The sequence below is a fragment of the Scyliorhinus torazame genome, chromosome 9, assembly GCF_047496885.1.
Source record: "Scyliorhinus torazame isolate Kashiwa2021f chromosome 9, sScyTor2.1, whole genome shotgun sequence".
Classification (NCBI taxonomy): Eukaryota; Metazoa; Chordata; class Chondrichthyes; order Carcharhiniformes; family Scyliorhinidae; genus Scyliorhinus; species Scyliorhinus torazame.
Window position 1 is genome coordinate 146209555 of NC_092715.1, and position 22196 is coordinate 146231750.

The following is a 22196-nucleotide window of genomic DNA, read 5'->3' on the forward strand; positions in this document are numbered from 1 at the left end:
TTGTTTTGGGGAAAATCTCCCCAATTATTACTCACCATTATCACATTATAAGGCTGATTATAATATCCTGTTACATTTTCCTTCTTTCAAAAATGCAACAGCAAGCCCCCACTAAATGTGCTGCTAAATGGCTGCATATATGCGGGCAAAATTAGTATGGCCGCTATTCACCCCCCACCGCCAAGTGGGAGAATCGCCAGGGCACCGTGCGAATCGTGCCATGCCGCCCCGACCCCCGCACGCGATTCTCCCACCTCCCCGGAAACCAGCGGCGCGCGATTCGCACCGGGCCGCTCAGAGAACCGGCAAGCGGTGATTCTACGACCCGGATGGGCCAAGTGGCCGCTACGACATGACAGGTTCCCGCCGGCACCGTCCACCGCCAGTCGCTGCCGGCGGGAACTCTGCGGGAACGCTGGGGGGGGCAGCCTGAGGGGGAGGGAGGGGGGCTCCTTCACCGGGGTGGCCTCCAATGGGGTCTGGCCCGCGTTCGGGGCCCACCGATCGGCGGGCCGGCCTCTCCCCCCCCCGGGCCTACCTCCTTCCGCGTGTAGCCCCAGAACATCGGCGCCATGTTGGTGAGGAGCTGGCTTGTGTAAGACGTTCCCCACGCATGCGCAGGATGGCGCGGCCCAACCGTGCTCAGCAAAGATTTATACCAACCGCGGCACCCATTTGGCAGGCTGGGGTCAGAATAGGACATGCCCGGGCCCTGTTCGCGCCGTCGAGAAACGCGACGGCGTTCACGACGGCGCGTACACTTGGCCTCCATATCGGAGAATCACCCCTATATCTTTCTAAAAAGAGTTTTTGATTGCTTACAGCTTTTCTAAAGGTTGTGTCAGGGAAAGAAATAGCAAAATCCAACAGAAATAAGAAAAGCAAATCTTTTCAGTAAGGAGTACTGGGGCACCCAATTTGTGTTTGCTGGCTGACAAGCTGTAACTGCTGCTACTGCAAGAGGTAGAAATAAGAAAGATTTTCTCTTGGGTATTTTATGGGATCCTCTCCAAAGTCAATAATGGCCCAGGCCTGGTAGAAATCGGTAGCCAGCCTTAACATTCAGAAATAGATGCAAAAGGGGACAAAGTAGCATGTAGCAATGTTGTCCTCCCATAAAACTTCACAGCTCTTTCTATGGCATCTTGTAAATAAGTATGCATTCGCTGCATACATTCCAGCTGTAACTTACAATTGAAAAACTTGTTATCCCAATATCTTTAAAGGACTTCACACATCGAATCGCTATAATGCAATCTAGCAGCATGATGAATGGTCATTCACTGCACCTTAAATGGCATATATCTAATTTTAATTAGATAGATTTAATTTTTAAATCTCACTTAAATAACTATTTTGGGTTGATTTAAATTACTATTTTTAAGTTGATTTAAATAACTTTTTAAATTTTAATTAAATAACTTTTTTAATTTCAATTAAATAACTATTTAATTTGTTGTCTGATCAAGCAAGATAAATACTCATGGATAGAGCTAATTAAATAGTATACAGGAGATTGGATATAATCCAACACAAAAACATCTTTTAAAGTTTAATTTCAAAAGTTTAATTTGAAGGAATAGTCCCCATGGTCAGCATGTGAGCAGGTGTCTCCAGTTACAGCTCCTGGAAGCATGAGTTTCAGAGCTGGAGCGGCGGCTAGAGACACTGTGGAGCATCCGCGGGTCGGAGAGCATCGTGGCTAGCACGTATAGAGAGGTGGTCACACCGCAGGCTCAGACGCCGCAGGCAGGAAGGGAATGGGTAACCACCAGACAGAGCAAGAGAGCGAGGCAGGTAGTGCAGGAATCTCCTGTGGCCATTCCTCTGCAGAACAGATATACCGTTTTGGATACTGTTGAGGGGAATGGCTTCTCAGGGGAAAATAGCAACAGCCAAACTCGTGGCACCATGGTTGGTTCTGCTGCAGAGGGGAGGGGTGATAAGTGTGACAGTGCAATAGCTATAGGGGATTCAATTGTAAGAGGAATAGACAGGCGTTTCTGTGGCCGCAAACGAGACTCCAGGATGGTATGTTGCCTCCCTGGTGCTAGGGTCAAGGATGTCTTGGAGTGGGTACAGGACATTCTGGAGGGGGAGTGTCAACAGCCAGTGGTCGTGTTATACATTGGTACAAACGATATAGGTGAAAAAAGGGATGAGGTCCTAAAAGCAGAATACAGGGAGCTAGGAAGGAAGTTAAGAAATCGGACCTCGAAGGTAGTGACCTTAGGATTCCGGTGCTAGTCAGAGTAGAAATGACAGGACATATAGGATAAATAAGTGGCTGAAGGGATGGTGTCAGGGGGAGGGTTTCAGATTCCTGGGGCTTTGGGACTGGTTCTGGGGGAGGTAGGACATGTACAAACCTGGGCAGGACTGGAACTGATGTCCTAGGGGGGGCTATTTGCTAGAGTGGTTGGGGAGGGTTTAAACTAATGCGGCAGGGGGATGGGAACCGATGCAGGAAGGCGGAAGGTAGTAAAACAGGGACAGAAACAAAAGGCAGTAAGGGGGAAAGTGCAAGGCAGAGAAGCCATAGTCAAAAATCAAAAAGGTCGACAGTACAAGGTACAGTGACTGAGGGGAGCTCAGTGAATAGGCCCAGTAATACTAAAAGGAACAAAACGGGAAGTAAAAATATAATTGGAAAGCAATGCGGCAGGTTTTTACATGAAGATATGGGTTCAACGACAAGGAAAATTAGGAGAAACGTTAAGAGGAAAAATAACTTAGGAGAGGTTACTGATCAAGTTGTTAAGATTCAAAACAGAGGTACAAAAGCCAACGTAAGTGTACTTTACCTGAATGCTCGTAGTATTCGGAATAAAGTAAATGAGTTGATGGTGCAAATCTCGTGAATGACTATGATTTAGTGGCCATTACTGAAACATGGTTAAAGGATGGTCACGACTGGGAGTTAAATATCCAAGGGTATCAAACTATTCGGAAGGACAGAGTGGATGGTGAGGGAGGTGATGTAGCTCTGTTATTTAAGGATGACATCCGGGCAACAGTAAGGGATGACATCGGTGCTATGGAGGATAAGGTTGAATCCATTTGGGTGGAAATCAGGAATAGTGAGGCGAAAAAGTCACCGATAGGAGTAGTCTATAGGCCACCAAATAGTAACATTCTGGTGGGGCAGGCAATAAACAAAGAAATAACTGATGCATGTAGAAATGGTACAGCAGTTATCATGGGGATTTTAATCTACATGTCGATTGGTTTAACCAGGTCGGTCAAGGCAGCCTTGAGGAGGAGTTTATAGAATGTATCCGCAATTGTTTCCTAGAACAGTATGTAATGGAACCTATAAGGGAACAAGCGGTCCTAGATCTGGTGCTGTGTAATAAGACAGGATTGATTCATGATCTCATAGTTAGGGATCCTCTCAGAAGGAGCGATCACAATACGGTGGAATTTAAAATACAGATGGAGGGTGAGAAGGTAAAATCAAACACTAGTGTTTTGTGCTTAAACAAAGGAGATTACAATGGGATGAGAAAAGGTAGCTAAGGTAGACTGGGAGCAAAGACTTTATGGTGAAACAGTTGAGGAATAGTGGAGAACCTTCCAAGCGATTTTTCACAGTGCTCAGCAAAGATTTATACCAACAAAAAGGAAGGACGGTAGAAAGAGGGAAAATCGACTGTGGATATCTAAGGAAACATGGGAGAGTATCAAATTGAAGGAAAAAGCACACAAAGTGGCAAAGATTAGTGGGAATCTAGAGGACTGGGAAATCTTTAGGGGGCAATAGAAAGCTACTAAAAAAGCTATAAAGAAGAGTAAGATAGATTATGAGAGTAAACTTGCTCAGAATATAAAAACAGATAGTAAACGTTTCTACAAATATATAAAACAAAAAAGAGTGGCTAAGGTAAATATTGGTCCTTTAGAGGATGAGAAGGGAGATTTAATAATGGGAGATGAGGAAATGGCTGAGGAACTGAACAGGTTTTTTGGGTCAGTCTTCACAGTGGAAGAGAGAAATAACATGCCAGTGACTGATAGAAATGAGGCTATGACAGGTGAGGATCTTGAGATGATAGTTATCACTAAGGAGGTAGTGATGGGCAAGCTAATAGGGCTAAAGGTAGACAGGTCTTCTGGCCCTGATGGATTGCATCCCAGAGTGCTAAAGGCAATGCTAGGGAAATTGCAAATGCACTAGTGATAATTTACCAAAATTCACTAGACTCTGGGGTGGTCCCGGTGGATTGGAAATTAGCAAACGTGACACCACTGTTTAAAAAAGGAGGGAGGCAGAATGCGGGTAGTTATAGGCCAGTTAGCTTAATTTCAGTAGTAGGGAATATGCTGGAATCTATCATCAAGGAAGAAACAGCGAGGCATCTGGATGGAAATTGTCCCATTGGGCAGACGCAACATGGATTCATAAAGAGCAGGTCGTACCTAACTAATTTAATGAAATTCTTTGAGGACATTACCAGTGCGGTAGATAACGGGGAGCCAATGGATGTGGTATATCTGGATTTCCAGAAAGCCTTTGACAAGGTGCCACACAAAAGGTTGCTGCATAAAATAAAGATGCATGGCATTAAGGATAAAGTAGTAACATGGATAGAGGATTGGTTAATTAATAGAAAGCAAAGAGTGGGGATTAATGGGTGTTTCTCTGGTTGGCAATCAGTAGCTACTGGTGTCCCTCAGGGATCAGTTTTGGGCCCACAATTGTTCACAATTTACTTGGATGATTTGGAGTTGGGGACCAAGTGCAATGTGTCCAAGTTTGCAGATGACACCAAGATGAGTGATAAAGCAAAAGGTGCAGAGAATACCGGAAGTCTGCAGAGGGATTTGAATAGGTTAAGTGAATGGGCTAGGGTCTGGCAGATGGAATACAATGTTGACAAATGTGAGGTTATCCATTTTGGTAGGAATAACAGCAAAAGGGATTATTATTTGATAAAATGTGAAAACATGCTGCTGTGCAGAGAGACCTTGGTGTGCTAGTGCATGAGTCGCAAAAAGTTGGTTTACGGGTGCAACAAGTGATTCAGAAGGCAAATGGAGTTTTGTCCTTTATTGCTAGAGGGATGGAGTTTAAGACTAGGGATGTTATGCTGCAATTGTATAAGGTGTTAATGAGGCCACACCTGGAGTATTGTGTTCAGTTTTGGTCTCCTTACCCGAGAAAGGACATACTGGCGTTCGAGGGTGTGCAGAGGAGATTCACTAGGTTAATCCCAGAGCTGAAGGGGTTGGATTACGAGGAGAGGTTGAGTAGACTGGGACTGTACTCGTTGGAATTTAGAAGGATGCGGGGGGATCTTATGGAGATATATAAAATTATGAAGGCAATAGATAGGATAGATGCGGGCAGGTTGTTTCCACTGGTGGGTAAAAGCAGAACTAGGGGGCATAGCCTCAAAATAAGGGGAAGTAGATTTAGGACTGAGCTTAGGAGGAACTTCTTCACCCAAAGGGTTGTGAATCTATGGAATTCCTTTCCCAGTGAAACAGTTGAGGCTCCTTCATTAAATGGTTTTAATATAAAGATAGATAGTTTTTTGAAGAATAAAGGGATTAAGGTTTATAGTGTTCGGGCCGGAAAGTGGAGCTGAGTCCACAAAAGATCAGCCATGGTCTCATTGAATGGCGGAACAGGCTCGAGGGGTCAGATGGCCTACTCCTGCTCCTAGTTCTTATGTTCTTATGTTCTTATCTGTCACTGTCTGTGCAATCTCTCAGTTTACAACATTTGATGAACTGTTCCTTGGTCGTCCAGAACTTAAATGTTGCTGAAAAGAGAGACAAGTTGCCAAAGCTTTTCATTACACAAGAACATTCACAATAAATTATACCACAGGAGAAAAGGAGTTGATTGAAAATTTTCAATCTGATTAGCCAAGGTGAAACTATGGAGAAAGCAACAGGCAACTGTTGGTTTAAACTATTTGAAGCATTTGTAACAATCTTCAACCAGAAGTGCCGAGTGGGTGATGCATCTCAGCCTCCTCTGGAGTTTTCCAGCGTCACAGATTCCAGTCTTTAGCAAATTTGCTTCACTCCATATGGTATCAGGAAATGACCAAAGGCACTAGATACTACAAATGCGGCCTGATAATATTTTGACAATAGTACTGAAGACTTGTGCTCAAAAACTAGCTATGCCCCTAGTCAAGCTATTCCAGTACAGCTATAACACTGGCACCCAGTCTCCAAAAAGCAGGACAAATCCAACCTGGCCAATACGGTCCCATCAGTCTACTCTCAATCAACAGCAAAGTGATGGAAGATGTGATGTGGAGATGCCGGCGTTGGACTGGGGTGAGCACAGTACGAAGTCTTACAACACCAGGTAAAAGTCCAACAGGTTTGTTTCGATGTCACTAGCTTTCGGAGCGCTGCTCCTTCCTCAGGTGAGCTCAACCCCACTGAGGAAGGAAGGGTGTAGATGATGTGTCACATGGCAACAAGAATTAGAATAAGAAACAGCATTAGTGAATGAGAGATTTATTTAGTTGTACATTAGAAATTGTACTTTACATCTACATAATTTAAGTACATAATCTAAGTACCCGTGAACTGTGGTAGAGGCTGTCTTCTGACCTTGCTGCCCTTGTGACTTGGAATGATCTTGGTGTGATACTTTGACTGCCTGACGCTTGGAGAGCCCCAGCAGGCTGTATCTTCTACTCACCTGAGGAAGGAGCAGCACTCCGAAAGCTAGTGACATCGAAACAAACCTGTTGGACATTAACCTGGTGTTGTAAGACATGGAAGATGTTGTCAACAGTGCCATCAAGCAGTAATTATACCGCAATAATCTGTTCATTGACACTCGGTTTAGGTTCTGCCAGGGTTACACAGTTCCTGACATAATTTAACCCTTGATCCAAACATGGACAAAATAACTGAACTCAAGCGGTGAGATAGGTGGCCTTTGCTGCGAGGCATTTGATTTAGTGTGGCATCAAGGAGCCCTAGAAAATTTGAAGTCAATGGGAATGGGGTTGGAATCATATTTTGCACAAAGTAAGATGGTTGTAATTATTGGAGGGTCAACATCTCAATCCCAGGACATCACTGCAGGAGTTCCTTGAGTAATATCCTAAACCCAACCATTTTCAGCTGGTTCATCAATGAACTTTCCTTCATCATAAGGTCAGAAGTCGGCATGTTCACTGATGGCAATGTTCAGGACCATTCACAACTCCTCAGATACTGAAGCAGTGTGCATCCATATGCAGCAAAACCTGAACAACATTTGGATTTGGCTGACTACTGGCAAGAAACTTTTGAGCCACATAAGTGCCAGACAATGACCATCTCCAGCAAGAGAGAATCCAGCCACCTTCCCTTGACATTCAATGGTATTACCATTGCCAAATCCCTCACTATCATCATGGATGTGGGAGTTACCATTGAGCAGAAACTGAACTGGGACAGTCATATAAATACTGTGACTACAAGAACACGTCAAGAACACGTCAGAGACTGGGGATTCTGTAATGTGTAATGCACCTCATGATCACCCCCCTAAAGCCTGTCCACCATCTACAAGGCTCAAGTAAGGAATATGGTGTAATACTCTACACTTGCCTGGATAAGTGCAGCTCCAACAACACTCAAGAAGCTTGACACCGCCCAGGATAAAGCATCCTGCTTGATTGGCATCCCATCAGCCACCTTAAACATTCACTTCCTCCACCACTGATACATAATAATAATAATTGCTTATTGTCACAAGTACGCTTCAATGAAGTTACTGTGAAAAGCCCCTCATCGCCACATTCCGGCGCCTGATCGGGAAGGTCGGTACGGGAATTGAACCCGCGCTGCTGCCTTGTTCTGCATTACAAGCCAGCTGTTTAACCCAACACTAAACCAACACTAATGGGACTGGTCCACTGGACAGCCAGTCCACAATGGCAGTAGATGGTATAATCTACAAGATGCACTGCAGCAGCCTCTCAAGGCTCCTTTGACAGCACCTTCCAAATCCACAACCTCTACCATATGGAAGGACAAGGACAGCAAATACATGGCAACACCACCACCTGCTAGTTGTTCTCCAAAACACACACCAGCCGGACTTGGAACTAAAAGGTCAGGACCTCTAGATTACTAGTCGAGTAACATTACACTTTGCCACTGCCTCCCCATACCACTGCCTTGCCCATGTCGCAGCAATGGCAAAACAACAGCAGGATACAGTGCCTTGTGTCTCCACCGAGTCTCCACCCTTCTCAGGTTAGCAGGGAGGTACATGGTGTGCCATGCAAGGGAGGAGAAGTGGCGAACTCTGCATCTGGGGCATCCATCAGCGCACTCCTGCTATGGCCAGTGGCTCCTCAGCCTCACTCCCAGTGACTCCAGGTGCTACAATGACAGAGAAGTGTCCTACATCTGTGCAGGAGACATACAGCCTGCTGGGGCTCACCAAGCGTCAGGCAGTCAAAGTTTCACACCAAGATCATCCCAAGTCACAGGGGCAGCAAGGTCAGAAGACAGCCTCTACCACAGTTCACGGGTACTTAGATTATGTACTTAAATTATGTAGATGTAAAGTCCAATTTCTAATGTACAACTAAATAAATCTCTCATTCACTAATGCTGTTTCTTATTCTAATTCTTGTTGCCATGTGACACATCATCTACACCCTTCCTTCCTCAGTGGGGTTGAGCTGACATGCTCAGACATCCATTCAGCTCCTCAGCCTTGCCACTGTGTCCTGTACAACTGGGATCCACGTTATAGAGTGCAAAGTGAAGGAGGCAACAGCAGGTCTGATTAAATGGAAGGCACCCTTGATTTGTTATGTTTCCTTTGTAACATAAGCGGCTTCCTTGTGTTGCATTTGTCAAGGAAGGTCGAGACGTGTAAATAACTTCAACTCATTTATTTACACTATGTACACTTTTAGAACTTGAGTTCGACACTACTGCTAATCTTATTGTAGCTACCTAAACTGACTAACCAGCTGCTGTCTTCCACGTGGTGGGTGTGATAATGAATCAACCCTGTGTCTCTCCTCACTGACTGTCTCCACTGGCCGAAGGGGCCTGATCATGTGTGTGGCGTCCTTTATGGATGGGTTGGTGTAATGCCCCCCTGCGGTCGTGTCACCTCCTTGTGTATTGTGAATGTCCATTGGTTGCCTCCCATCTAACTTATCTATTGGTTGAGTGTGTGTGCGTGATGTTTCTGGTGCTCCCTCAAGTGTCTGTCTAGCTTATATGTATTTACAGTGATGCACATCACCACATCCTCCCCTTTTTATATGTTCATATTTTCTGTACACTAAGAAAAACTGAACAAAGAACAGGTAGAGAAGGTAAGGTATATACAAGTCATGGGAACGGTGATTAAACAATAAGTCCAAATTATTCATGTGAGTCCATAAACCATCAATCATCATGGTCAAATGTCTCTTTTGGTTATGAACGCCATCAACAGGAACCAAGAAGTGGTCGAATCACTGCGCTGTCCGATTTGGAGTCTTTTTCTTTTTTTCTTTTTATGTTTGTGATGGTGCTGCCGGATGGCATCTTGTAGTTGATAGGTCGTTGACATTGAAGAGGTACCATCAACAGTATCATTCAAGGTCATGGATGTGCCAGATGTTGAAGTCGGATGAGACTGTGCATACTGGTTCTGGCCACATGCTGTGCTGGAAGGGTGATCCTGCTGAGAACGGTTGAAGCTTGTCGATTTGGAGACAGAATTGCTGCTCGCATCAATGTCTGGTGATGGTGTGAAACTAGAACCTTGCATCTGATAGGAATATGCTGTCTGGCCAGGCTGTCGTGCAGCAAATCCTGGGCAGTAACTAAGGCAGCCAGTCTGTAGTGCAGATTGCTCTGGCGGTAGTCCTCCTTCGGTCTTGATTCCATTAGTGGGCAATCCGTAGTGCTGGCCTGTTTGAGAATATGCTGCATAGACTGCTGGCTGCTGCAGGCTTGAATACTGGGTTTGTCCAGCATGAGCTGTCATTGGCCGCACTGTTGGTGTGGAACAAATGTGTGGACATAGCTGTGGTGAAAATTGGTGTATTCCTCTTGGACTATAGCTGCTGCTTGTTATTGCTGACCCAGTGTGATTGTCACGTGATCCATCTCCTGTCGTTGTGGCATCTGCTGTCACCCTGAGCGTGCCATCACTGAGGTTGCGACACTGCCTGTCTGGAGTAAAGTCTGGCTTACGTGAATCAGAGTCGGCGTTTGGTTGCTCCCCATCTGGAGTCTGGTCTGTTTTTTGTTGATGCTCCCCATCCGGAGTCTTAGCAGGTTCACTGGAGTCAGCTGAGATTTCTTGAAGCTGCACGTCTGGAGTCGGAACATGCAGGAATGCATTGACTAGTGGAGAGGTTCGAGCAATTGAGGGTGGAAGTAGTGTGGTGTCACCGGAGTCACCAGTGGTCTCACAGTGATCGTCGAGTGCCTCTGTACGCACTAGCTGAGGTCTGTCACTTTGCACCTTTTGCATGGGAAGTGGGATGCTGTCGTCACTCGTTTCACATACCGTGGGTAGATCCTCAGTAGCTGCTTACTGTTCACTAGGGTTGGCTAAATTGTCAGTTTTCATCTGGTGGTGCAAACAATGTGGGTGGACTGTCATTGTCTTGCCGTTGTCCTTCATTTGGGCTTTTCTTCTTTGGAATTTTAAATCTTCCCCCAGACATTACAGAACCTTATTCATTTCCCTCAATTTCTCCCATATGTAGGGCATCAAATGTTAGATTCAATGTTTCTTTTGTCATTGTACTAGTTTCCAAAGAACAGTCCGTTTCAATTTTCTTCTCAGTTACTTCATATGCATCCTTTTCTAATGTACATGCCTTCATAGACTCTGGCTCTGATTTTGCTGGGACTGGCACAGTCACAGTCTCTCTTTCACTGTTCTCAATTGCCCACATTCTACTCCCCAGACATAGATGCTTAATCTCTGGAGTTAATGTGGTACAATGGATAATCGGGTCGACCTTATCTGCATCTTCACCATCACTGGAAAGCACAATTGGTTCACTTGAAACTGCTGCGGGTTTTAAGTGCTTTATCTGGCTACTCAATTTCAGTGTCCTCAGGATTCTTGCTCCAATGTTCTGCTCATTTATCAGTGGAGTGTGCAGAGGTTCAATGCGATTAATATGCCCATCAGGGGTTGAAGAGTCATTACTGACTAACTGCTGGTCTCTGTAGTTGGGACTTTGCAGTTTTGTGTTGAAGGGAGACAGTTGTCCCTGCTGTAGATATGATTCAGGTTGTGTTATTTCCATTAAATGAGGATCAATGTCTTGTCTATTTTTTCAATCCGTACTAAAGCAATGGCAATTTTCAGTCTGCTCCTTGCAAGTTAGATATACAAGCAATTTCTTTAGCAAGTCCTCAGCATCCTTCTGTGACTGTGCAGCATTATTAATATCTCTTCGGCTAGAATGATCCTGAAGGTCAGCGCATAATCCTTTTTTCTTCGGGCTTGGAAGAGGCGATTCCTTTGGCTTGTCTTCATTTGGGCTTGAACAGTCATCAGCGCTGTGCCCTTCATTGTAGCATGATAGACCATCATGGTCGTCCTGCTGTGCAGTGGAGCGTGGTAGACTGGTATAGCCTTCTTGCTGTTTATGTGAGCATGGCAGACTTGCATCGTCTGCTGCTAGTTGGTCAGAGGAGGTTGCTAGACCCTCATGGTCTTGTTCCTGCAAGGACTGCGCATCGGAGTCATGCGTTTCTGCAATTGTGGAGTCTGTCCACGAGCTTGCTGTGGAGTCTTGTGATACTGGAGTCACGTCTTGTTCATGCAAGGACTGCGGTGTGGAGTCTTGCATGTCTTCTTTCATAGAGTCGGGAACCCTGAGCGGGGCGTGGACCACGCTCTGTGTGGCAGCAGGCCGCTCTCTGTGGGCTTGTACCGCTTTCTGTCTCTTAATTTCAGGCTGCAGCATCATCCTGCACTGATGAGTTGGGACGTCATATCTGCTGGTTTGAAGATCCTCAAATCTGAAAAATGAATCCGCATCTGCGTCGGATTCAATGCGGGGGTCGCCAATGTGCAACACGAAAGGTTCGTCCGGGTCGTAGTCGTCTAGGACCATGGAGCTGTCATTGGGCTCACGAGGTCCAGAAAAAATGTAAAGATCGGTATCGAAGTATTCGAGGTCGGAATCATCGGTTTGTGCGTAGGTAACTGCTTGTTGCAGAGTTCTTCGGAGGTTAAATTCATTTCCTGGTCCAATTTGAGGCATTGTGCTGTCATTCCAGGTGAAGTAAGATTGTTTTACAGCTTTAAAAGATTTTTTCTTTGATTTGGGATGTTTGCCCTTTAAATTGGATTTCGGACGTTTCCCCTTTAAATTGGTGTGGTCTGGGGCCTCTGGCGTTATGACGCGCGTGACGTAGCACGTAGGAAGCGGTTGCGCATGAGCAGATCGCTGTTCCTTTACCGATGGCCGTTTTCTTGATTGCGCATGCACGGCGTCTCGCGCATGCGCAAACGAACCTTCCGGTTCTGCGCATTTCCCGCGCAACTGCGCTAGTGTAATCCCTTTAGCAAGAAGGCCGCCGTCCTCGACCCAACAAATCGCTCTCTGGTCCGGGAGTTCGGCCTCGAGGTGAGTACTGGCGCTTTTCTTACCTTTCCTTGCCGATTGGAGTGTGTTTTCCTCACAGTATTTGGCGAATTTGTCCAGGACTGCCTGGAAGTCTACCTGTTTTGCCCCTTGGAGAACTTGAATTTTTAAAAGATTTCTTCTGCTCTTGCACCGGCGATGGTGAGGAGAAACTCTATTTTTTCATCATCGGCCAGGTCTTTAAGTTCGGCTGCCACCAGGAAGAGTTCAAACGTTTGCCGGAATCGCTGCCAGTTTTCGCGGAGATCGCCGTGGCACTGGAGCGGCTGCGGAATCGGGAGCCCATACATCTTGCCTGGGTATTGCTCGTTGTCACTGTACGCTGAGGTATGGCTATCTGGATTTAAGCAGTTCACTACTGGTACCATGTTTTGTTATGTTTCCTTTGTAACATAAGCGGCTTCCTTGTGTTGCATTTGTCAAGGAAGGTCGAGACGTGTAAATAACTTCAACTCATTTATTTACACTATGTACACTTTTATAACTTGAGATCGACACTACTGCTAATCCTATTGTAGCTACCTAAACTGACTAACCAGCTGCTGTCTTTCACGTGGTGGGTGTGATAATGAATCAACCCTGTGTCTCTCCTCACTGACTGTCTCCACTGGCCGAAGGGGCCTGATCATGTGTGTGGTGTCCTTTATGTATGGGTTGGTGTAATGCCCCCCTGTGGTCGTGTCACCTCCTTGTGTATCGTGAATGTCCATTGGTCGCCTCCCATCTAACCTATCTATTGGTTGAGTGTGTGTGCGTGATGTTTCTGGTGCTCCCTCAAGTGTCTGTCTAGCTTACATGTATTTACAGTGATGCACATCACCACATCCTCCCCTTTTTATATGTTTATATTTTCTGTACACTTTAAGAAAAACTGAACAAAGAACCTGGGAGAATCCAGTGAGGGCCACACACCTAATGGGCCTCTCTACCTGACTGTCAACGTCAGATCTGGGTGCACATAGTCGCTGGCCCTCTTGAACATGACATTGGCCATCTCCATGATCCACCAATAGGCAGCAGAATGAGAGATCCCACACATTTCCCAGTGGATCCCTGGAAAGAGCTAGAGGTACAGACGTTCAGAACCACAGTGATATTCAGTACCACTGGTACTGTGTGTCCACCATCTCCCATGGGAATCAGTTCATTGTACAACAGGATGACGCCTCCCTGGAGAGAGCAGCAGTCTTTGCTGACTCTGGCACTTGGACATCACAAGATAGTTCAGCCTCAGGCAGTAAACTCTCTGCTGGGGATATGTTCTTCTAAAAGCAGGGTGGCAGTTAGTATGCCCTTCTGTGGTGTGTCCACCATGAGGCTGGCACTCTGGCCTTTCATGGGGTTCCTCGTGTGGCCACCCCAGTGCCTGGATAACCTCCTTCTGAATGGAGGCCTTGAGGTCTGATGAATGAGGACCGTGGCAGGTAGCTTTTAGCTTTTACATTATTTCTAGTCCTTCTGTCCAGATTTCACCACACTCCCCCACCAAAGAAACCTTTCCCTGAGTTGTTTCTTTGGAGCAAGTGCCATGTGGACCTGACAGCACCCTCTCTCAGTGCTGGGATCTTCTCCCAAATTCTGCCGCATCTGGCAGTGCATTCTATGAACTACCATTTCAGCCACAACATCCTGGCTCTCTCGTGATAACTTTCTAACAGTGCCAGCACCTACTATGGCTTCCTAGCTGCCTTATTTAATCCTCAATGAGACTCTGAAGCCTTATGATCCCTGTGCAACATCAGTGAAATATTAAATGTTTGTAAAATTGCAGTTAATTGACTTTTCAACTGTGTTAATTGGTGTCCTATCAAATCAATGTGTAACGATCATCCTCCATTGTTCACGTCATTGGTAAAATCCAAAAATGACATGAAGTTGTCAGATTTTCAGCCAAATGCCATCTGCTCCCATTTTACACACACCCCATTTTTGAACTTGTTCTAAGTGACCAGTAAAATTCTGGCATCTTTATTTGTGTCACAAGTAGGCTTACATTAACACTGCAATGAAGTTACTGTGAAAATCCCCTTGTCGCCACATTCCAGCGCCTGTTTGGGTACACTGAGGGAGAATTCAGAATGTCCAATTCACCTAACAAGCACATCTTTTGGGACTTGTGGGAGGAAAACAGATCATCTGGAGGAAACCCATGCAGACATGGGGAGAACATGCAGATTCCGCACAACAGAGACCAAAGCCGGGAATCGATCCCGGGTCCCTGGCACTGAGAAGCAACCGTGCTAACCACAGTGCTACCGTGTCGCTCATCATTGTTTATTTTCTGTACATCTAGGCCTGGATGAGCCAACTGCTATTGACCTGGAATATGATGACTTCACCCTGCATCTGTCTTTTACATGCTCAAACACCAGCACAGTTAGTCTTTGCAGATGATGCTGGTATGAAGGTAGTGCCCGAGTGAGTGGCAGTGCACAGGCAAGAAAGAGAAAGTAGAAGGGAGGAGCAGGAACCTGTCAGTTGGCAAGAAATAAGGGCCGGGATTCTCCCCTACCCGGCGGGGCGGGGGTCCCGGCGGGATGGAGTGGCGGGAACCACTCCGGCGTCGGGCCACCCCAAAGGTGTGGATTTCTCCGCAACTTTAGGGGCTAAGCCCTCACCGTGAGGGGCTACGCCCGCGCCGGAGTGGTTGGCGTGCCGCCGACTGATGGGAAAGGCCTCTGGTGCCACGCCAGCCAGGACCGAAAGGACTTCGCCGGGCGGCGGAAGTCCCCGCATGCGTGGGAGCGTCAATGGCCGCTGACGCCATCCCCTCGCATGCGCGGGGGGTGGTCTCTTACACGTCGGCCATGGCGGAGGGTGTGGCCGAGGCGGAGGGAAAAGAGTGCCCCCACTGCACAGGCCCGCCCGCGGATCGGTGGGCCCCGATTGCAGGCCAGGCCACCGTGAGGGCACGCCCCGGGGCCAGGTCGCCCCGTGCCCCACCCCAGGGCCGCGGAGCCCACCCGCGCCGCCAGTCCCGCCTGGAAGAGAGGTGGTTTGATTCACATCGGCGGGACTGGCATGACAGTAGCGGGACTTTGGCCCATTGCGGGCCGGAGAATCGCCGGGGGGAGCCCGCCGACCGGCGCGGCGCGATTCCCGCCCCCGCCGAATGGCCGGTGCCGGAGAATTCGGCAACCGGCGGGGGCGGGATTCACGCCAGCTCCCGGCGATTCTCCGACCGGCGGGGTGTCGGAGAATCCCGCCCAAAGTTCCTGTGGATGTTGTGGCTCCCTAGACTCCTGTGCCAAAATTGCTATTGGAAAGGCTCTTTCTCAGCTGTAATTAAAAAAAAATTAAAATGCTAAACATATTCAGCAGGGTTGGCAGCATCTGTGGAGAAAAACAGAGTTAACATTTCAGGTAACTGCTTTTGTCTTTTTTAAGTGTTATTTCTTGTTTGTTCCACTGAAGTACTGTAAATCTTTCAATATTGGTAACTTACAGGGCAATATTAGACAATAATAGGAAATAATAATAGACTATTTTTGCAACATTTTTATAAAAGCTTAACATATTATCCCCACCCAAAAAAACATTATTCCAACAATTCATATTTCAGCAGATTTTGCCTATGCATCAGAAAGTGGACATGATGCATTAACCTCTGCACCAGAATTCTCACTCTATGCTTTTGTCTCACAAGAATCTGCACTGGAAGAACTAAATTATTAAATTTATCACACCACTAATAAAGAGCTCACAAATATTGAAATAAAATCTGTAATAAGAGCACAGCAAGGAACACTCCTCCTTCTGGCCACAAAAAATGTGAAATTAAATTTTAAAACTTATCTGCATTGGTCACTCCAACCCCAGAGTCCAGCTCCCGACAGGCCTGGCCCAAAGGGGTAGCTGTCACTGCTTGCCAGATTAGGCTGACAACTGAAACTGCAGTTAAGACCTGACCTGATTTGCATACTTAAAGAACCCTTCCTTTGAGTGTCCCACTTGCCTGCACAAAAGAGCAGATGGGGTTGGTAAGGCAGCAGAGATTGAGGGGGTTTACTATCTCCCTGCCTGAACCAAGCAGGGTTAGTTAAAATCAGGACCAGTGAGTGTGTTGCCACAATTATAGACAATTGTCTGGGATCATTAAATGAGAGATGGTAGTAGCATGACTGATTCCCTATCCATTCTACTACCTGTGAAATAGAACCAACCTTAGCACGGTAGGAATAGGCACCATCCTGGAAGTCTACGGTACCAAAGGCATCAGTTGGACTTGCTATGGTGTGTTTTTGAACACACCACTCCTCCTGCCCATCATCACGGGCTGATAAATAGATTGGTAACTTGCTATCTAAGCCAGGGTGATCGCCAACCAGCCGACCACAGCAGCATCTGTGTTCAAAGTACAAGGATCAAAGTCACCATCAAAACTGCCGAGTTTTATTTCGAACAATGCAACTTCAGAGAAACCAAATGTTCCCAAAGTCTGTTTAGAGGAGCAATTTCATAAAATACACCTTAACCTCTCCAGTCCAGAATGTTTGTGGCCATTCTGAATTTTGGAATTTTCTGTATTATGGATTAACATTAGAATGTCTGACCACATGTGTGAATCAGAAAACACTTAGTTACATATACTTACCTGAAATATGAAATAATGATAAAACATTATAAAGCAGTAATATAATTGTTTTACTGTATCTTCCATGTTTCTGCTCTCAAAGTATTGTTGTAAAATGGTGCTTGGGTCTACTCAAACGAATTCCAGACAACTTGTGTTTCCTAACAATAGGTTTCCGGGTTGGAAAGGTTATGGTTGTTGTAGGGTGTTAGGTACCATCCAGTAGGCCTTAATGAAATCGTTGTAGTTTTAAGTAAGTTAATTATATGTAATGGGGATAGCTGGTTCGTGATGCAGAGCAAAACCAGCAGCGTGGGCTCAATTCGCATACCGGCTGAGGTTATTCATGAAGGCCCACCATCCCAGCCTTCCTCCTTGCCTGAGGTGTGGTGATCCTCAGGTTAAATCACCATCAGTCGCTCTCCCCCTCAAACGGGAAAGCAGCATATGGTCATCTGGTACTGCGGCGACGTTACCTTTAACTTAATTATATATATTAACCACAAGAACCATGTACATATATACAATAAAGGGTTCAAGCCAGGAGCTGTCTCCATAGTTGTGCACATGGCTCTGTCTAGACTGTGCATGTGGTTCTGACTAGACTGTCTCCTAGGTATGGGCCATATATGTGTTCTCTCACATCACTTTGTAACGGTACTGTACTTAATCCCATGTGCCAGACCCCGATAGTACAACAGTGTATTTACCCAAAGTACTTTATCCTTTTTAGTATGCAATAGGTGAGGTATATTAGTCCAGTTTAAAATGAATTATGTTCAGTAACATGTTAACTGTGCTTGGAACAGACTGTAAATTTTGCAGTAAAATCTGGATATCTGAATTGTAAGAATTTCTTTGAAGAGAAAAAAATAAAATCAGACAATAAATGGAAATTTGTTTTAGCCGAAAGGTGAAGGGGTGCTTTGAAAATAATACATATGTTCAACACCTTCTCTTCAAATAGATGTAATTTTGTGAGTGTATTTGTGCATTCCCATTCACCTGCATTCTCCCCCTATATCAAAGCAACTAAGGCACAAATCAGGCCCACTTTTTCATTCAGTGCTCAGCCTATCTGGAGAGATGTGGAACTAGCTACAGCTAGGGATGGCAGCCCATCAAAAATCTCAGGCCTTAATTTCATAGTGGCAATGCCAGGATCATGCCCAGTAGTGACTTCTAGCAGTGATCTTTTTCAGAGTTCCTAAAGGGCAGTGAGAGGGCACCGCAATTGCCTGCTTCACACCACCCCCCACCGTCTCCGCCCCACACCCAGCAGTTGGCTACGTTCCCACTCCCCCCAGCTGGCACCCAAGGTACGGTCAGACTGGAAGGGAACCAACTAACATTATTTAAAGATCATCCTGAACCTGGATACTCCATCAGAATAAGGAACAAAGGTCAGCAACAGAACAGCATCTCCACTCTGTTAAACTTACAGAAAAGCAAGACAGAGGAGTTCTAGGTTCTTCATCTATGATTCAGACTTCCTATAATGTTTATAAAATTCTGTGCTAAATAATAAAATTAGAAGTTTGCCTTACCTCACTAGGTTCTGGCAAATCTGACATCCTGGAAGACACCTGTCATAAATAAAAAAATGATTATTTAACATTTTTGTCCAATCTATCCACAAATTATTAAAAATCAGTGGCTTTCGATTTCTTCCATTGGTAACTCTGTATTCAATGTTTGAGAATAAAACACTTTCACACTAATGGTCTTAGTACCACCATTAAAGCATTTTCATATCAGATGGAACATCGTTTTGCAAAGTGCTTCTCCGTCTACTATAGCTTAGCGATGCATCTTGGCACCAACCTCAGAAGATCAATTGTTTCCTGATCACTATGTTTCAATTTTCACTACCAATCACCCTTGTAGCCTTTCTGATTCCGAATGTGTAACTGAGTGGAAATTCTTTTGTACTGTGGCGCCAGTACCAATTAGAACTGGATTGTGGATGGCCCATTGCTATCAGCAGAAGGAAAAGTATTCAGTCCAGTCTGGTAGGATGAAAGATAAACTTGGGGCCCACAAGAGAAAAAACTGTCTGCTAAAGATATATTTCAGTTTTCTTTGTCCAATTCCTATTGCATAGGCGTAGTACTGGTGCATGAGGCCAAGGGTTAGGGAAATCTGGTTCCCTAAATGCTAAAGTGATGCAGATTTGGGCATATAAACCGGTTCAGGCTTATATGCCCAAATCTGCATCACCTTAGCATCTGAAATATTTTCCAACAAACTCTATAAATTGGTCTGATGAAAAGCAACCATGGTTTTATTTAACTGAAGGCGGTTATGATTTTCTGTGGTCTTTAAGAACCCAGGAAAATTATTTCTCCCATATCTGCAGGGCTACACATTTATCTGGCATAGATTGTGAAAACCAGGCTCCATAGGCTGCAACTCTGTACAGAGCCAGGTGAGACCTATGCCATCTGCTGCCAGGGCATTTGCTGCCAGCCTGTGCCATGCTGATGGGGCAGTCAAGGACAACTCAACATTTTTGTCATCATTTGTCAAGTATAGGAATATAACAATGTACCCTGGAATACCAAATAGAAAACCCTCTTCACACCCACCTGTCTTTGCAGCATTTCCACTTCACTGTCAAGTGCCTTGTTGTTCTGGCAATTGTCAACATGTTCCATTTCCTGACTTCACATTTATGTTGCCTTCTCTAGGCTTTTACTAGCCACTTCTTTTGTCATTTCAGTCTCCGGAGAGACTGAAAAATGCATAGGAAACAATTGAACCTTTAAGAAAGACTGGAACAACCCCAATCTCTGAAGCCTCATAAAATGATGGTTAACTTTTATGGCAAGTATTAAATGTGAACTGCCAATGGGAGGAGGAGCTGGGGGAGGAGATCGAGGAAGGTCTGTGGGCTGATGCCCTAGGTAGGGTTAATTCCTCCTCCTCATGTGCCAGGCTCAGCCTGATACAATTTAAGGTGGTCCACAGAGCGCACTTGACGGGGGCGAGGTTGAGTAGGTTCTTTGGGGTAGAGGACAGATGTGGAAGGTGCTCAGGGAGCCCGGCGAACCATGTCCATATGTTTTGGTCATGCCCGGCACTGGAGTGGTTCTGGAGAGGAGTGGCGGGAGCAATATCTCAGGTGGTGAAAGTCCGGGTCAAGCCAAGCTGGGGGCTAGCAATATTTGGAGTAGTGGACGAACCGGGAGGGGGGGGGGGGGACTGCCTGGGAGGGTGGATGAGCAGGAGATAACATGAAGGGTTGGGGAAACTGGCACGTATGGGTGAGGACCAGTGTACAAAGCTGTGTAAATATATCATTTTGCCATGTACATATCTTGCTCTGCGCGATTTCTCGTTTTTTTTTGTTACGGGGGGGGGGGTGTTATTATTTGTAAGGGAGAAAAATTGTGTTAAAAAACTTTAATAAATATATATTTTTTTTTAAAATGTGAACTGCCTGTGTGAGTGGGTGGCTGCCATTTTAAAACGTGAAAACAATTATATTAGTGGCTTATATTAAATTAATTAATATGTGGCATGATTTAATGAATGAATTGATTGCAGAAAGATTAAGTGTTTTAAAACCCATCAAATTCATTGTCTTTGGGGGGGGGGGGCGGCACAGTGATGCAATGGTTAGCACTGCAGCCTCACGGCGCCGAGGACCCAGGTACGAACCCGGCCCAGGGTCACTGTCCGTGTGGAGTTTACACATTCTCCCCGTGTCTGTTTGGGTCTCACGCCCACAACCAAAAGACGTGCAGGTAGGTGGATTGACCACACTAAATTGTCCCTTAATTGGAAAAAAATAATTGGATACTCTAAAAAAAAATTTTTTTTAATTCATTGTCTTTGACCTCCAGTGCAATTTAATTCATCGCCTTGACTATGACATCAGTCAGGGTCAGGGGCGTCATTCTCCGACCCCCCAGCGGGTCGGAGAATGGCCGTTGGCCGCCGTGAATCCCGCCCCCGCCGGTTGCCGAAGTCTCCGGCACCTGAGATTCGGCGGGGGCGGGTATCGCGTCGCGCCGGTTGGCTGCCCCCCCCCGCTCGATTCTCCGGCCCGGATGGGCCGAAGTCCCGCCGATAAATTGCCTGTCCCGCCGGCGTAAGTTAGAGTACCTATTTACCGGCGGGACAAGGCGGCGCGGGCGGGCTCCGGGGTCCTGGGGGGGGCGCAGGACGATCTGGCCCCGGAGGGTGCCCCCACGGTGGCCTGGCCCGCGATCGGGTCCACCGATCCGCGGGCGGGCATGTGCCGTGGGGGCACTCTTTCCCTTCCGCCTCCGCCACGGTCTCCACCATGGCGGAGGCGGAAGAGACTCCCTCCACTGCGCATGCGTGGGAAACTGTCAGCGGCCACTGACGCTCCCGCGCATGCGCCGCCCGGAGATGTCATTTCCGCGCCAGCTGGCGGGGCACCAAAGGCCTTTTCCGCCAGCTGGCGGGGTGGAAATTCCTCCGGCGCCGGCCTAGCCCCTCAATGTTGGGGCTCGGCCCCCAAAGATGCGGAGCATTCCGCACCTTTGGGGCAGCGCGATGCCCGTCTGATTGGCGCCGTTTTGGGCGCCAGTCGGCGGACATCGCGCCGTTTGGGGAGAATTCCGCCCATGATGTGGTGCTTTCACTTTCAGAATCATCACAACAAATATTCTTCCTCAGCTAACTGTGGATATTCCAAAGTTTGTGCACTAATAGCATCTCATGATTTGATAATGAAACTAGTCAGAACATGAAGCGGGGAAGCACACATGGTTTCATTCCATATTTTTTTGCTGTGAACCATCCACGTATTCCATTTGATGCAAACAGAATTCTTGAATGGCTAGCTGAGGCACAAATCCAAACATTGAACTACAGACATTCGATCCCAGTACAACTGCAATGTGGCTCTTATTTCTTCACATCGGTTACATGGGATCTGAACATATCCCACACCTACAAGCTGTGTTCTTTACATAGGCCATTGGAGCACCTATTATACACATTATGGATCTATAACGTCACTCCATCCACATCTATCTAACTATTATCAT

At 46.2% G+C, this 22196-nt stretch overlaps 1 protein-coding gene across 3 annotated transcripts in view; it reads right to left on the minus strand.

Annotated features, from left to right (window-relative positions):
• LOC140429507 (transient receptor potential cation channel subfamily M member 6-like) overlaps nt 1-22196 on the minus strand; it is a 426501-nt gene that overhangs the window by 318672 nt on the left and 85633 nt on the right. For all 3 annotated transcript variants that reach the window (XM_072516596.1, XM_072516595.1, XM_072516594.1), the window contains exons 3-4: nt 18720-18758; nt 16763-16943 (exon numbers count right to left, since the gene is read on the minus strand). In XM_072516596.1, coding sequence (XP_072372697.1) covers nt 16763-16943; nt 18720-18758 — 220 coding nt within the window. The remainder of the gene's footprint in view (nt 1-16762; nt 16944-18719; nt 18759-22196) is intronic.